The sequence below is a fragment of the Perna viridis genome, chromosome 1 (genome assembly GCF_037379345.1).
Source record: "Perna viridis isolate PV_CMFRI_1.1 ecotype Kerala chromosome 1, ASM3737934v1, whole genome shotgun sequence".
Taxonomy (NCBI): Eukaryota; Metazoa; Mollusca; class Bivalvia; order Mytilida; family Mytilidae; genus Perna; species Perna viridis.
The window spans coordinates 19918229-19937035 of NC_142445.1; the positions used below are offsets into that span (position 1 = coordinate 19918229).

General features: G+C 32.7%; 1 protein-coding gene across 1 annotated transcript in view; it reads right to left on the reverse strand.

Annotated features, from left to right (window-relative positions):
• LOC148627671 (reelin-like) overlaps positions 1-17979 on the reverse strand; it is a 69610-nt gene extending 51631 nt beyond the window's left edge. Inside the window, exons 1-15 of the mRNA XM_088576902.1 lie at positions 17858-17979; positions 17242-17465; positions 15879-16107; positions 14957-15027; positions 12842-12947; positions 11707-11803; positions 11175-11226; positions 10875-10974; positions 9205-9667; positions 8319-8470; positions 6424-6575; positions 5856-5974; positions 1970-2190; positions 1276-1404; positions 505-611 (exon numbers count right to left, since the gene is read on the reverse strand). Of these exons, the coding sequence (XP_088433028.1) occupies positions 505-611; positions 1276-1404; positions 1970-2190; positions 5856-5974; positions 6424-6575; positions 8319-8470; positions 9205-9667; positions 10875-10974; positions 11175-11226; positions 11707-11803; positions 12842-12947; positions 14957-15027; positions 15879-16107; positions 17242-17446 (2203 nt within the window). The 5' untranslated portion in view covers positions 17447-17465; positions 17858-17979. The remainder of the gene's footprint in view (positions 1-504; positions 612-1275; positions 1405-1969; positions 2191-5855; positions 5975-6423; positions 6576-8318; positions 8471-9204; positions 9668-10874; positions 10975-11174; positions 11227-11706; positions 11804-12841; positions 12948-14956; positions 15028-15878; positions 16108-17241; positions 17466-17857) is intronic.
• Between the last annotated feature and the right edge of the window lie 828 nt (positions 17980-18807).

The following is an 18807-nucleotide window of genomic DNA, read 5'->3' on the forward strand; positions in this document are numbered from 1 at the left end:
TGTGAGTCAAACAAAGCAGCATGTTATGAACTATAACATTTTCGATGAAGAAAAAAAAAGGAAATTTCACTAAAACACTCGGTGCTGTTCAGCATTTTAAACATGATATACAACATACAAAAAATATCTTCCAATATGAATAGCAAGACATTACGAAGTACTGTGTAAAGTGAAGTACATGTACATGTACAAGCACAACAAATGATGTAGAAGCAGAAACAATTATTGACCAAATTACTAGTACTTCCGGTTTATCCTCAACCTCATCCTCGGATTACTCGAACCTTGGATAACTCGAACATTTTTGCACGGTCCCTTTGACTTCGACTTAACGATGTTTGACTGTATACGGACAGAGGGAAAACTTATTGTTCATATGGTTTAGGAGGGCATAAAGAAAACTGACAAATTTACTACCAAGATTGATAAAATCTTCAGTAAGTGATTAACTTAAAATTAATTTGACAGTAAAACATTGCTTATGTTGTCATGCCAATGACTAACCATTATCAAGGGCCCAGTTTGGTTCATGTCTGTTGGTCTGTGTCCATCTAAATCTCACATGTTTTGACATGGCGGCATATGGTAGGGGTAAAGTCATCCTTGTCCAGCTGTAAAAATTATTATTATATAGATAGCAGTGATCTAAAGTAGTAAAAAGTTCAATAATTCACACTGTGAAATAAAGGTATATTCACTCTCAGACATTTCCCGCCAAAACATCACAACATGAATAAATATAAAAAAAATTAAGGAGAAAATCAATGCACTGCATAATCCAAATCTCATTAGGCTAATCTCAATGGGCTTTACAAAGCGTCTAAGCTATCAGAATATGTCTTCTAAACTGGGAATTGCTTGTACCAGAAATGATTGGAAATCCAAAAATTATAGACGTTTGGCTGTAAGATTGTATATTCCACCCGAAATTTAAAAAAAAATATTAAGGACAAATTGTAAAGGCTAGCATTTGTGAGGAGACACAATATACACAGGCAGAGATGTAAACCCTACAAGTCACTCTGTGAGACTCCCCTTAGGCAAAGTGAACATAATTTCATTTGATTTATGGCTTAAAACAAATTTTCAAAAATGAAATAAACTAGTCACCATTTGTTTAATTTGCATTCTTAGGATTGGCTGTTCCTTTGACTCCCTCCATAATATGTAAATCTTGTGTCATTTGCTTGAATATCTTTTATTATCCTAGTAATGATTATACTTCTATAGGAATTTTTTTTTTAGATTCAGTACAACGATAAACACAAAACTTACCCTGGGATATTTAAGGAAGAATATGAAGAGCTGACTGGTTGATGGTTACCATGGCAACTGCCTGACACACATGGAGTGTGTAAACCATACCAAGATCTACCATAATCAGTAGAAAATTCAAGGTCCACACTGAAATTTCAGATGTAGATTCTTTTAATACATAAAAACAAAGACTTGATTTATTCTAAACAAATGTTGTTGATTTGATGCAGAGCTGTCAATACTAAGTTATAAAAAATAGTAAGGGTAGGGTAAACTATAATGCTGTGGCAAGGTCCATTACAGCTGATTTGTGTCTTTTGTTTTGGTAGAATTAATTAGGGGCACAATACAATAGATACTGATGTATCATTTTTTTTATTAGTTCATCTTTAAAGCAGTGAAATGTAGAATGGATAGATATGACTTTTCATATTATAAGGTTGATTTCTTAAGTCTGGTGGGGGAATCATATAAAAAAGTTCATTTCAGCTATTTGGGCTTCAGCTGAAAGATAAAAAACATCTTCATTGTGAAATAAGAAACAGAGGGTAACCTGAAAGCCTGAAAATGGGAGCAAAGTTTGACCAGAGTTATGATTAAACAAATACACAATTAAAATGTAATACTGACCCCTCATAAAAGTCTTAGATGTTTCCCAACAGAAATACAAACTGAATAAAATTTTCCTCAGATATGGTACACATTTACTTACTTATTGGCTTTAGGATCAGTACTACACTGCATATTCAACCTGAACTGTAATGTCTTGTTTGTATTACCACTAGACTCAGAGGGTAAGTGTGTAAAGATCCCTACTCCATCTATTGCCCAAATATCTGTTCCTGCACCATGATGGAATTTCTGCAACCAACAAAATCTTGCCCAGGGTATTTTGTGCTCATTGGCTATTGGTACAGATACCAGTTGTGGCTCCTTTGAAATGATAAGTATTAATTATTAAAGAACCTGAGTGAGCGTGCTCACATACCCCACAAAACATAAAAATTTTAGATGTCAGGGATTAAAAATTAACAAGGTTGTGCTGATTACCGGTAAAGGAAAACTGAAATCTTACCTGAGCGTATTCATAGTATTTCTCAAACATAACATGTTTAATTTTATCAAAATCTCACATGGCTGTAGAGGGGAATCTGTTTGTCTTGAAAGTGGGAAAGTCTACTGATGCATGTAATTCAAATGAGCAACTGAATTTCAAGATCTTGGTATTTCTAAGTTTTTTTTTACAATGCAAATCAAAATGTGGTTCTGGCCATTATTTATTAGCCTGAAATTGATAAGCTTTAAGTATCTGTTTATTTGATGTATTAAAAAAAAAAGAAATACCGTGAGCAAGCTCACAAAGAGAATACCCACAACTTCAGATGGACTTAAATGTAAAATGTTCATTGAATTATCTCCCTTTGACATGGTCCAACAGTAATCATATTCCTTCATGCACATCTACATATGATACCCAACCTTCCTATAAAATTTCACCAAAATCCTTTTAGCAGTATAGATGGAGTTGCACTTACTGAATTATCTCCCTTTGGAATCCTATGACACTAATTATATTCCTTATGCACATCTACAACTTCCTACAGAATTTCATCAAAAATCCCTTGAGCAGTTCATTAGGAGTTGCACTTACAAGGTTTAAACATGAACAACCCTTTATTTGGATTATCTCCCCTTGGAGTCCTATGACACTAATTATATTCCTTATGCACATCTACAACTTCCTACAGAATTTCATCAAAAATCCCTTGAGCAGTTCATTAGGAGTTGCACTTACAAGGTTTAAACATGAATAACCCTTAATCTGGATTATCTCCCTTCTGAGTTATCCGCCAGTATTTATAATCCTTGGTTTGCTGGGGTATGAAAATCTTTGAACAAGGAATTAGGCACCATGTGAAATTACTTATCATGCTGGTATACATTTTATAGAATGTTTCCTTTGATTAGTGAGTAGATTTATTCACCATTAAGCAAGTACAACAGAAAATTATTGCCTCCCTTATTTCGTACAACATTACCATATTTCGTTATACTTCAGTTATCATCATTCCATTGAAGTAGTAATTCTAATCTTATCAAGAACTTGGAATTCCAATCTTATACAGCTCTGACCACACAAGTATGTGTTTCATTCAAAATATACAATATACTGGTATGTAATGGTGCATATTTTGGATTTGTTGCTTTTACTTTTATTGATATAATTGCCTTTTTTGGGATAATTGTAAAGATCCTCAGTGAGTGTGCTCACATACCAAACATGTCCCCATGTTGGATATTCAAGTAAATTTGTTTGTTAGAGAAATACATGTAGAAGGACCCCAATAAAAAAGGGAATAAGAGTGTTTTTTAGGCTTTAGACCATTATCTTCTAACTAAATTCTGTTACTCAGAATGGTAGTTTCAAACTCCAGACTGTGATTTCTTTGAGTTTTAGTTCATCCGAAGTAAATATCATCGTAGCAGAACAAAATGTACACTTGACCTGTAACTTATCATGGTGAACTTGTATACTAAAAATCATGTCATAATCTGCAAGCATTTAGAAAAAAAAAGTCCAAAAAACGGTTATTTCTGTGAATTTAGCTAAGTTCAACGCCTGTAATTTTAGTAAAAATTATCGGAGCGGAACCACTACAAACTTGTCCTGTAACTTATCATGGTGAATTTCTGTACTAAAAATCATGTCAATATCTGCAAACATTTAGAAAAAAAGTCGGAAAACTTTTACTTCTGTGAATTTTACTAAGTTCAAGGTCCGTAATTTTGGTAAAAATCATCAGAGCGGATCAAAACTTAAACTTGACCTGTAACCTATCATGGTGAATTTATATACCAAAAATCATGCCAATATCTGAAAGCTTTTAGAAAAAAAGTCCGGAAAACTGTTATTTCTGTGAATTTTGATAAGATCAAGGCCTGTAATTTCGGCAAAATCATCACAGCGAAAGAAAATGTAAACTTGACCTGAAACTAATCATGGTGAATTTATATACCAAAATTCATGTCAATATCTGCAAACATTTTGAAAAAAGGTGCGGAAAACTTTTTTTTCTATGAATTTTCCTAAGTTCAAGGCCCGTAATTTCGGTAAAAATCATCAGAGCAGAACAAAGTTATACTTGACCTGTTACTTATCATGGTGCACTTGTATACCAAAAATCATGTCAATATCTGCAAGCGTTTAGAAAAAAAATCTGGAAAACTGATGATGGACTGACGGATGGGTCAAAACATAAACTTTGTTGCATAGGGTATATTAAAGTTTTTCAAATAGTAAAGCATAAAAATTTATTACTTATAAGATTCTTAAACAATACTGTTAGAACAATGAAGACTTATCTTTTTATTATTGTTCTTTTCTGGTATGTTAATAAATTATACTTCAGTATTTATTTTCTATTGTAAATCATGTATAACATTTCAACTAGATACCTCAAAACGCCTTGACTGTTCTGTTTGCCCAGTCAACAGTTTTTACTATTGACCGAGCAATAGTACCATAGTGATATTTCACTGTTTTTTTTCCTTCTGATTTTCATTGGCTAATCAATGTTTAGATGTTCCATGGGTTTATCCTTGAACAACGTAAAGTCCAAGATCAAATGACAAGAAAAATCACGGTAGCACAATTTGCACAATTTCCTAACAGATTATGAAGGTATCATTATCAATCAGTATAATAAAACATTTGTGGACTGTTCATTTATAAAACAGTAAATTTATTACCTGTTGATAGGAACTATTACCTTCTGCTACTGTACCCCTCATGTGACCATTCAACAATTGTATAATGAAGTACTAAACATCATGTTATATACATTTGTTGAATGGTCATGAGGGGAACAGTAAATTTAATACCTCTTGATAGGAACTATTACTTTCTGCTACTGTACCCCTCATGACCATTCAACAAATGTATAATGATGCACTCAAAATCATGTTATATACATTTGTTGAATGGTCATGCGGGGAACAGTAAATTTATTACTCCAAGGTATTAACTATTACCTGAGGCAATGACAAGAGGTAATAGTTGGTTTTAAGGAATAATAAATTAGCAGTTTCTGAAATGACCAGTCAACAAATGTTTTATTATACTGAACTATAGTGATGCCTTCATATTTAAGAAATGAATAGCGTGACCATGATAGTTGATTGCTATTGATCACATACCCGTTATCCTTTGGAACACTGGGTGTGGGAGATTCTCCCCATCTGACACTGTCTCATATGGGAGATTTTTAAGTAAAAGGTAGTTTTCGATGTAAAAATTTCGTTTTTTTAACCAAAAACCTCTGAAAAATCTTACATTTCCCATTTTTTCATTGATATTGTGGAAGACTCCCCCAGATATGGGAGGGTTAACAGGTATGTGATCATGCTATATTGGGTTTAAAAGTTGTCCAAATGGGGTAATTATTCTACAAAATAATACTTGATTTACTGTAGAAAATACATGCTGAAGTACAATAATTATTACTAGCAAATTAAAATAAAATAAGACAGCATCTGCAAAATTACCAGCCTTAAAAAACACTGTATACCAACAGTTATAGAAAATGTACATAACATACCTGATATAATTCATCATCTAACACCATAAGAACATGTGTGTGATGGTTCCTATCCTCCATATATACACTGACATGGATCTTATCTGATTCAGATATGTTACCATTACATGATCCTGTACCTATAACAGAGTCTGTATGTAAGGTTGCTCAGAAAACAAGATTGATCAACTGTTAGTTTTAACTCCTATGACAAATATTTCATGCATTTTAGTCATCACTCTAATTCGTATGTGCAGTGTGCTTGGAGGAGATGCATTGACTGCCAATTATATTAATTCTTTGGTATATATACCAGACTAGGCTGCGAACTGAACCCACTTCCTCCCAAACTTAAAGTAAGCATGCCATCACAACAATACTGAGGTGTTGAAAACAAACAAATGGTTGCAAACAGTACCGAAGATAGCCCACTTATTTCAAAAGTTGATGTAAGTGCCTGGTAAAAAACTCTTAAATTGTCAAAAGTACAACCCTAAAAACAAAAACAAAAATTCTGCTTAAGAATCTGATAAAAAGGTTATGATTTTTTTAGGTATCAGTATTTTTTATATCTCACACAAAAACATACCAAAACCAAAGTAGAATCTAAGATTTCCAGCAGATCTGGTGTCCATATAAGGAGTACAAGCCTGTCGCTTTCCAGGACCATCAAACACTAAGGAGTTAGCCTGGTATATCTCTCCACATGATACATCTACTCTTCCTCCATTGATCTCCCAACTAAAATAGTCATATTGCCGATTAATAAATACAAAGATGATAAAAGGAATCAAACAAAAAAAAATTGCCATTCTCATACTGCAACAGTAGGTCTAGTTATGGGAAAACGAATTTTTAATGATTTATGGGAAAAAAACTCCTTAACTTCTTGAATTAATGAATTTAACTACTTCTTCACCATATGCAACAATAAAAAATATCCTTTTATGTTGTTGAACCAACTTCCGTTGTTTGTCAAACCCACAAAAACCATGAAAATTTGTACCCTACAAACTATAAAACATTCACTGTTGGTAGTAAGTATAAGTATTACATGTACCACAATTTTTCAACATTTCATCTGCATGAAACCCAATTTTATTTCTCAGGAACTCGTCTTTTCATTCCAGCTTAAGATGCATTGATGCTATTGAAAATTTATAGAGAAATGCATTTTAATGAAAAGTCTAGGAAGGAAAATTCTGCAGCATAGAAGGATCTTCCACGTAAGTTTTGTGCAACAAAAAATCTGTGAACATTGTTTCACATGTGATACCACTGTTTTAGCAGAAAGTAAGTAGATGTCATGAGAACAGGAAACCACTGTCAACAATTCAGTATACCTATTTCATTGATTGATTGATATTGTTTAATGTCCCATGGCAGATATTTCAAGCATTCCAGAATATAGACTGGACAATTAAGAAGACACTGCTTTGCACTAGTCAGACATACTAAGCTGGATTTTTATTGTGCTAGCTCACAGAAGCAACAGCCAAGAGGTAAGCATGCCACACAACTTATTATTATTCTGATTCCAACCCAACCAGACGTCACTCTATCACCTTAAATACTGGGTGTTTGGTGGAGAAGCAGTGACTACCAATTTTAGTCTTTGGTAGGACTTGACTGTGGGTCAAACCCATGACTTCCCATACTTCATGAGCATGCATGAAGAGACCATCAAAAGCAGTTATATATCCATATGAAGCTTTGTTTAAAATATCAAGAGCCTGTAATTCACAGAAGCTGGGAATTTTGAAAAAAAACATAGGTAATGGAGTGACAGTCACAGGTAAAATAGTATAACCCCTCATTTATAGTGGGGGCATAAATATCTAAGCATTCCTTCCAAAATAAGATGAAAAATCTCCTACACAGATTTCCATTATGCACCACCTAAAAAATTACTAATAGATCAGTAAACAGAAAGTCGATGAGCAAAGTAACCTGCAAAGGGGAGACATGGTAGAAGTCATCATGCAGAAGCAGTAAACTAAATATCTAAACAATCTAAGAAATATTATACGAAAACAAAACCAAAACATGTCGGACCTGTCAATGTCATATTTTTGTCAGCACATAAGTGTCTTCAATATGTATATAAGCACTTTTCAAATTAAAAAAAAAATACAATGTGGTTTACAGACATGTGAAATTTCCTACTGATAGCATATACTGCTGGAAAAAATGGCTAAGTTCAACATGTTATAAATGTAGGAAAGAAAATTATATATAAAAGGTGCACACTTTCAACATGTATACAAACAATGTGCAAAGTTTGAATAGTACTGCTTAAATACTTTTTGAGTTACAGATAACACAATGTGAATATCCATTTATGCAATGACAAATAAATGGATGGACAGAGTGGAGCGATTATTAGACCTGCTCTCACCTTTGGTGATGCAGCTAAAAATGTGTTATAGAATGATGGATACAAGTTAAACAGTACATCGAGGGGGTATAATACAATAAACTTACCCTATTTGTTCCTTGAATTCAAACATTTCTTGTAATATCTGGTCGGATGATGAATCAGCGGGCATCAGGTTGATATCACGGGTAACTACAAAGTTTATTGACTGGTTCCCTTGGGTAAAGTACATGGAATTGTGTTCTGATCTACATTTTTCCTGTAGAAAATAATTTCACAGGTAAAAGTCATAATTGGAACTCAAATCATTAAAATATATAAATAAATTTTTTAATCATATTAAAAATTACATTTTTTGCATGTTCTTGCACCAATCAAAATCCCTTTGTCAGTTATTATTTATCAATGCATGCAAGTATTTGTTAGGTTTATGACTTTTTATGAGCAACTTGGCGGGTGTTTCTAGAAAAGCAGAGGACGCTTACCCTACCGGTGCACCTGGTCAATGCTCCCAGTTTTTAATGGAGTCTGAGTTGCTCATTTACTTTTGTTACTTTGTATGTATGATTTTAGTTACTTTATGTTCTTTGTTGTGAATGTCTGTTTTCCATGTCTGGTCTTTGTACCTGGATTACATTCTTTTGATTACCGCTATAACCTTGGTTCCCTTGGTTACTCGTTTACAAAAGCTACCGGTAAAAATGACCTTTGTTAAGAAATAATTATCCCTCAATCTGTGCAACTTATTAAATAGTCCTTAGATGTTGAATAAAATCAGATGGCAAAGTGACATAACACAACATTCTGCTTCAGATTCTATACATTAAGGAATTACAACATGAAGTATGACTTGGGTAATATTGCACTATCAAAAACTTGTAATACTGAATCTCCACTAAAACTGCATTGTGATGTTTCTAAATATTGCAAAAAGCCTTGAACTTATAAAACAGAAAAATAAAGGCACATAATATTTTCTAACATTCCACCAACCCTGATATTAGCTCCTGGAAAGAACAACCAATTCCCTGGGTCCACAGGGTCAAAATCTTCATACAAGCTCTGTGGTGCATCAGCTGAGTTGACAATCAACACATTATCCATGGCCCAACAACTACCAAACCTCAGTGTTGGCTTATCTCCTATGAACACTGGCAGAGGAGCTATAGGTGTGTTAGGTGTGTTAGTTAGAATTCTGCTGGTCACTCTGTAAATTGGTGGTATTGGGTTTATTGTTGTCACTGTTTTCTGTTTAGTAGTAGTAATAGTGGCCTGGGTAGTTATATTGTTTACAAAATCAGTAGAATTGGAAACATCTGGGTCATCACCCAACAAAATGTCAGAGTTATCTGTACGGCTTCCTGGAAACTGGCTCCATTTGAAGCAAGTATTTTCACCTTTGGCATCTTTTGGTATATGGATGAGATGTACCTCTGCAATTCCATAGTTAGGTGGACTGAGAGAAAAAAAATAACATTAACACAGTAAATTTTATAAATTGGACCATCCATGGATTTCAAAACAACATAATAAGTCTACTCTGCTTATGTTATGATGGATGGAACTCAGTGTGTACCCTCAAACTGTTTATTAAGACACACTTCACTTACCTGTTGTGGAAAGTTTGTTAAATCTTTGTTTTTATGGTGCCTCCATTTTGCTCTAAGCGAGTCTCATGCAGTGAGGAGAATGTGTGAGAATTTCTTCTGGGAAAAACTTAATACATTTCTACCCAGCCAATAATTTCTAAATTATCATTAAATAAATAAATAAATAAATAAATAAATAAAAAATCATATCCATCAATGTATTACAAGACAAAACAGTGCCTCTTCACTTGTGCAATCATCTACTTTTGTGTCAACACTTCTGTCAGAATATTTTTTAGCCATTTATAGTTTTGGTCTTACATTCTACATACAAAGGACGGCACTGACGCTCCGTCCTTATACACTTATTTCAAGGTTATCTAATTTCACCTTACTGTAGCAAAAGAAAAATAGCACAAAAATAAATCACTACCCACCTAAATAGAGTCTGCAAATTTAGCTGTTATAAAATAGTGAATAACTTCACGAACAGTGCACTCTAAGAGGTCCAAGCCTTGTATTGTTTTTTTTTTCTCCATACGCTTCAATTTTCAGATTAAAAAAAAATAGACCAGGTGTTTTAACTTATTAATCTTACCTTTAACCATGTATTTCTATTAAGAAACTATCATTTTTAATGCATTTCAGGACAATAGACACGAACTTTGGTACATCAGAGCATGACTAATTAAAAATACATTTTTTTTCTACTTTCACTTTTTGTTTTAATGTACACCAACTCAGGAATAAGTATAAACCAGTCATCCAGTTACAGTTATCTCCATTTCTCAGTGTCTACCTATCAGTATCAATTACTTCACAAGCAGTACATTACTTACCTAATTATATCAATCACCATCCACACAGTGCACCAATTGAATCCTACACAGAGTTATCTCCCCTTCTCATTACCTACCTAATTATATCAATCACCATCCACACAATTAATCCATGGAGTCCTACACAGACAGTTATCTCCCCTTCTCATTACCTACCTAATTATATCAATCACCTTCCACACAGTACACCAATTGAATCCTACACAGACAGTTATCTCCCCTTCTCATTACCTACCTAATTATATCAATAACCTTCCAAACAGTACATCCTTTGAGTCCTACTGATACGATTATCTCCTTGTCTTCAATTCCTGGTGTGTAACAAGTTCCACCGGCTGAAATGATTAAAAAAATATTTCAAAAGATCAGAAAAAATAACTACAGCGCAGTGGACCTCTCTAACATTGTGATGTTCAACCAAAATCATGTAATAGGTCTTACAACTATAAGATACACCCATTTTTTTTTTTATTTTAAAAAATACTAATATTCATCAATATTAAATGTTCACAGACCATAGTTAATAAGAACTTACATATAGTAAACTGTAAAACTGCAGCTGTTGATGTATTCAATGGTACAGTAATCTACGACAAATATACTAAACAATTACAATAGATGAAACATAAACTATAAGTTGTCAAAAACTTATATACACAAAAAATATGTAATTATATTCTTTCATGCAATACTTATTTTTGTGGATTCCAGAACCTAACTAACTTTTCATTTAGCAGTTCTGCTGTTGAAATGATTCTGACTAAACGATTCTGGTTTGATAAGTCAGGTTATTGATTTACCTATGTTATTAAGCATGATAACAATTAAACAGGTCTCCAGCAGTCATTTTCACCCAAAATTCTTACATGTAAAATGTATCATAAGTTTTGACAACACAATACCATGTTCTCACAGAATTTACACTCAATTTTACACTTACCACTTTTTGTGAAAAAAAACACAGTATATTAATAATTCAGCTTAGATAGGATTTGAAATTTAGGTATAAAAACAAAATAGAGAAGTTAGGTAAACACACAACAGATTTAGTTTATCAAGGTAGTTACCAATTCCCTCTGTCCTTCCTGTTGACAAAACACAGCTGAATGTCCATGCATCACTGTCCCACAGCTAGTACCAACCTCTAAACCTTCATTGGACATCCTGTTAAAAGTCAAATCCTTACTTTGTTATCATTAAATTGATATCTATAACAAATGTTCAATCTACATAATGTCCTTACAGAAAGCTTTAAGACTTCAAAATCAAGTCTTTTGCAATTTCAAGATAGCTGAACACATCCATTGTCACTACTTAAAAATTTTTTTTTAATAAACTTGCACTTGTTGTCGTGCTATGCATATCCCAACTTGTGCAAGAAGTTGATATTGGAATGTATCAAAAATAGCTGACAGTATGCCTTGTCTATAAAACCACACACCATATTTGAAATCATTCCATTTACTGTGAGAGTATTATTTGTCGTTGGGTACCAATTGTCGTGGATTTCGTTGGTTTGGTAAACCATGAAATTTGGTTCTAAACGAAATGGAAATGTTCCATTTGTTTGTATGATAGAGTTGTCAAATCAATGAATTCAAGACTCCACAAACTGATCATTTTCCCCTAAACCAAGAAAATTGGCACCCACAAATAAAAATACTTTCACAGTATTCAGAATCAAGATTATTGTTTCTCTATTATTCGATAGAATGAAAGATGGCAAGGTCTCATGAAATAGAAAGTTGATATTTCACATCACCCAAATTACATACAACATAGCCTCCATCTATATCAAGCTACACACCAAATTGAAATCAATCCATCTATAGACAATGTTGTGACAAAATCTGGAATGACACACAGAGTTAGGGAAGGCCGAGGTGATTCTGGCAAATACTTAACAAACCAATCATTATGGAACATATTTTCTTTAACCATTATTAATCAATTATGATGCAAGAAACACAAGATTCATATGAAGCTACCTGAGCATATCACTTTTTTCATAGTTGTTGAAGATGAAGTTACCAATTGACTCAGCCCGCTAAGGGATTCCTCACTAATTTTGAATATCAAATATCAAATGGCTGAAATACTGTAAATGTGGCCATTTTTGTGGTGTACTAATTTTTTGCTATTCTGGCTCCTTCTGAGTCCAATATAAAGTTTCAGCTACATGTTTTCCTAATTTTAAATTACCATATATCAGCATTAAGATCTGTACTGGTATCAAAATCATCCCTGAGCACTATTCCCTCACTGTGAATACTGGCTAATTCTGGTCTAAGTGGTGACAGTGTAGGGGCTAAAAAGAATGATTTGCGTTATTTAGTTTTATAAAAATAGCAACAAATAGGCATTATAAAAGCCCTGAGAATACAAAACATAAAAATTTTAGATGTCTGGGATTAAAAATTAACAAGGCTGTGCTGATTACCGGTAAAGAAAAACTGAAATCTTACCTGAGGGTATTCATAGTATTTTCAAGGAAATCATAAAATGTCTATTTCTCAAACATAACATGTTTCATTTTATCAAAATCTCACATGGCTGTAGAGGGGAATCTGTTTGTTTTGAAAATGGGAAAGTCTACTGATGCAAGTAATTCAAATGAGCAACTGAATTTCAAGATCTTGGTATTTCTAAGTTTTTTTTACAATGCAAATCAGAATGTGGTTCTGGCCATTATTTATTAGCCTGAAATTGATATCTGTAAGCTTTAAGTATCTGTTTATTTGATGTATTAAAAAAAAAGAAATACTGTGAGCAAGCTCAACAAAGAGAATACCCACAACTTCATATGGACTAAATGTAAAATGCTCATTGGATTATCTCCCTTTGACATGGTCCAACAGTAATCATATTCCTTCATGCACATCTACATATGATACCCAACCTTCCTATAAAATTTCACCAAAATCCTTTAGCAGTATAGATGGAGTTGCACTTACTGGATTATCTCCCTTTGGAATCCTCTAACAGAAATTACATTCCTTTAATTTCCTCAAAATCACTTTCATTGTTTAGGAGGAGTTTCATGAACCCTTAATCTGGATTACCTCCCTACTGAGTCATCCGCCAGTATTTATAATCCTTGGTTTGCTGGGGTATGAAAATCTTTGAACAAGGAATTAGGCACCATGTGAAATTACCTATCATACTGGTATACATTTTATTGAATGTTTCCTGTTTGATTAGTGAGTAGATTCCTTCACCATTAAGCAAGTACAACAGAAAATTATTGCCTCCCTTATTTCGTACAACATTACCACATTTTGTTATACTTCAGTTATCATCATTCCATTGAAGTAGTAATTCTAATCTTACCAAGAACTTGGAATTCCAATCTTATACAGCTCTGACCACACAAGTACATGTTTCATTCAAAATATACAATATACTGATAAGTAATGGTGCATATTTTGGATTTGTTGCTTTTACTTTTTCTTATATTGATATAATTGCCTTTTTTGGGATAATTGTGATTAAAGAACCTCAGTGAGTGTGCTCACATATCCCACATGTCCCCATGTTGGATATTCAAGTAAATTTGTTTGTAAGAGAAATACATGTAGAAGGACCCTGATTAAAAAAAGGAATAAGAGTGTTTTTTAGGCTTTAGACCATTATCTTCTAACTAAATTCTGTTACTCAGAATGGTAGTTTCAAACTCCATACTGTGATTTCTTTGAGTTTTAGTTCATCCAAAGTAAATATCATCGTAGCAGAACAAAACGTACACTCGACCTGTAACTTATCATGGTAAACTTATATACCAAAAATCATGTCATAATCTGCAAGCGTTCAGAAAAAAAGTCCGAAAAATAGTTATTTCTGTGAATTTAGCTAAGTTCAAGGCCTGTAATTTTGGTTATTTGCACCATCAGAATCAAGGAAAAAGACAAGATTTTCCACATCATTTTGGTAAATTGAGTTTAATTTCATTGATATACACTGAAAATGAACATTTCAAGAGCAAACAACTCTGTCATAAACTTCATTTTATTAATATTCTATTGAAAAATTTCGGAGCAAATCCAGTGGTGCAGGGATCAAATAATGGTCTTTTCAAATAGAGAAAGCATCCTTGGGTGATATTATTGTCAGATCGGTAGGGTTTTGACATGCATGTTTCTGATTTTACCCATTTTGCCTGCTTTCACAAAAACTTCACAAAATACTTAACAGCCACAAAATTAGACCAACATCCAAAATCATGAATATAAATTAATTAACAGTATACTAATCATTGAAACTCTCAATAGAAGCCATAATATTTCAGTAGCTTATGTTGAAGGTTAACAATACATCTACCTCCTGCTTCACACAGTTGCAGGACTGTTACATCTTTATACATTATCTGTGGTCCCAAGGTGCCAGTAGCTCTGTAAATGAAGATTTTAGAGAAGACAGGAAATAAAAAAAATCAAAATTGCTAATTGACTGAATGATTTTACTTATTTATTGGATTATCAAGACTAAAAAAATGGTTTGAAACCACAACAACCACACAAATTAATAACTAGTTTCAAAAACATGTTGACATTCAAACTAAATACACTAAAAAACCCTCACACAAACCTCCAAATTTTGTAAGAATTATTGGAAAATGTGTAAAATGCTATTTTGTGACTTCATTTTAACATGTAAATGTGGTAACAACTCATACACATTTTTTGTCTATGTTTGGTCATCTAAAAACAAAAAAATACGGCAATAAGTCTTTCCACTAGTTTAGCTAAAATTTCCACTAAATAAATGGGCCAAAAACTGGTATTTACAAATTAACCCCTTCATTGCATGAACTTAAATGGCACTTCATCAATATAATTGAAACAAACTTACACACTAAAACATTATTATTTCTACAGAAAAATTATCTATTACACAATCAAAGTGTAACAAACTTAGAAAAAAAAAACTGATGACTAACTTTGATCATGTAAACTGCCCTTTAAACAGGAAGAAATGTCGGTGAGGCACACCAATGCCCCTCCCAACCAAAACACTCAAACAATAAAAATGAAGAATAAATACAACCAAGCTACAAGCTAAATAATTCAGATTTTGTACAAAAGACTCATAATGAAGTAGCATACCACATGAAAAAGTCTACGAAAAGCACTAAAACTTTAAACAGCAACCATTATAAGAATATCCTAAAATTTGAAATACTAACGCCAACAACTAATGTACATTAATGGCAAAAGATGAACCTATTTGTTCACAAACTTACAGAAAATTGACACATCCTGTCCCCCTGGGTGGGGCCTTCCACACAAACTTCATTTCATGCTGTGGTACACGACTGATGTGAGAAAAGACAATGGAACACATGAGGCTTGTAGCCATTAGTGATTGATGGTAGACTCCATAAGATGACAGTTTCAGTAGGGCATCACTGTTAATACTGTATAGTCCAGTCAGCAGCAACCCATCAATAGTCTTACTGGTCTTTATTGATACTGTAACAGTGTTGAGTATATATTCTTAGCATGAAAATGGTAATTACACCAAGTATGGGAACAGTCAGCTGATCGTCAGCATCACTCATATTGTGCATTTGATTGGTTAACACTGTGTTTTGAAAGATTTTCCTGGATTTTTGTGGTTTATATCAACAATGACAGTCAAATTATATCCTCAAAGCTACGTTGTCTTAGCTTTATAATGAACGAAATGAAGGATGTAACGGATATACGGAAAGTGCTATTTTTTCAACTTTTTTGTTATAGTGTTATTTAATAAAACCCAAGAAAATGTAATCAATGCTATCCAATAAGTATCAAATGGCATAGGTTTTGTTCAGTTCATATTATGATATACATTTGTACCATGTTAAATAAAAATGAAACCCAGTCTTACATAGAAAAAAAGCTTTAATACATAATACACATACAAAGGAGACTGACTGACTGATGTATGCAAGGACAGATTCATTGACTCAAAATCAACACATCCAAACAAGCCATAGCCAGGGGTTTCTGAGAATTTGGACAACGTACTCTTGGAAACAAACAAGAATGTATTAGAATCTGGTAAAAATGAACTTAAATTGTTTATGCACTACAATAGGTGGAAAAAAATTATTTAAATGACCCCCTTGTAAACCCCTTCTCCCAAAAAAAAAAAGAGTCAGGCTACAAGCCTCCTAACCAATTCTTGTAATGGTTAAATTTAGTACTAGAAAAAGAATGTAGTTCAAATCATTGTTTGTCAAAATGACAAAACCTTAATTTATACAGGGCTATATCCAAGTGAAATTTCACAGAAATCTGTTAAGTGATTTACCCAAATCTGACAGCACAAAAAGAGAGTTAAAGGCAATGCCTTCAAACTTCATTGTGAAAACTTAATGAAATCTTGTAAAAGATAATGAACAATAAATACACCTACTTTTAATATTACTAATATTTTTTTTAAAGAACTTAGGGAAATTTGCATAAAATATATTAGTCATAATTGTATAACACTTATAGTCATATAATTGCATTTAAGTAAAAAAATCTTTAAAGGCATGAAAAAATTGATTGAAATAACTTTATCAAAAATACTGTCTGATGAACCAGCTTTATCAAAATAGGAATCCATCAACTTACTGTTATAGAACGTGTCTGGTGTGAAGTACTCAGGGTTACCCTCAATGGAGACACTCAGAGACAATTCTCCTTTCTCCACATCTCCAACTTCCTGTGAGTTACCATGGTAATTACACAGGAAAAAAAATGGCTCCACGTAAGGTTGGAAACTAACAGCACCATTTACCATAAGGAGCAAAATGAGGTTCAATATAAACCACCTCATTTCAGGAATGATTAAACTTCTAAAAGAAATAAATACCACACTTTTTGTTTTTGTTCTGGTATGAAATATATGTTATTCTAAATTATTGAATTCTTCAATGGCTATTTAATTCGTTTATCATTTTGTTTGTTTTGTTTTTTTTTTTTTTTTTTATAAACATTTAAATGAAATCTTCATATTCCACTATACTAACATTAAATTTGAAGAATTTAGTGTTTCTTTTTTTTTTTGGCATTTTATTAAAAAAAAACAACTTTAATTTGTCTACAGAATTGTTTAGCCCTTATATAAACACAAACAATAAAAAAATAACACTACAATTCTATTTATAAACCATATTTATATTTATGTAAATTCTCATTAAAATAATAAACCAATTAAAACTCAATTACACAATTAACTGTCACTTACCTAGAAACAGAAACAAAACATGAAATTCCAGCTGATTGAAATCCTTTCCATTTCAAGAACTAAAACCACAGTTAGATCAGAGCCACTTTTACATCAATCTCAACCAATGACGTGTGTTTGTTAATTTGATTCCAGAAATACTTATTTACATGTGATTATATAAAAATAACACTTAGCATGTTATTGTAATATAAGAACTCACACTTCGAGGATATGATGCACTTACATATAACACTTCAAGAAAAGAAATAAATGATAAATGTTTGCCATCTTTATATTTATATTTTTAAGAAGCTGTTATTTTCTTAAATTAAAGACTCTGCTATTGAAATAGTTTTAAGTTAAATGTGATTTTTTTAAATCGTCATCCCCTTCAATTGTTTGCTAGTTTAAGATCTAATTTTATTATAACACATGAAGGACACCATAGCATGAAATAAAATATAGATGTAACTAAAAAATTTATTTAAAATATATTATTTTAAGAAAGATGTTATCACAAATGTTATTCATGACAGCCACCAATACATCTATCTAAAAATTCCAACTACACCAAGTGATGCCCCTGGACACCACATGGACAAAACTCTTAAGGCAAACACTAAAAGTAGGACTATCCTAGAAAGATTTTGTAAGACACAGATGATGCCCCTGCAAATGAAAGATATGTCCAACATAATTAATAAATTACTTTACACTGAGCTGCTAAGCTACTAAGTAGATTTTCTACCAATCCTCCATTGACATATGTAAGTGCATCAAGAGCAGTTATAGAACTTATAATTAAAAATACGGATTTGGATCAAATACCATCAGGAAAGTTCTGATGTTTTTGGAATTACCGTGCACAAAATTGAAAGAAAGACAAGGGTAAACCAACCTTTAAGTTGCAGGGGCGTGAAAATACAGTGAGAATGGTCTGAATTAAATCCTGTATATACCAAACACCA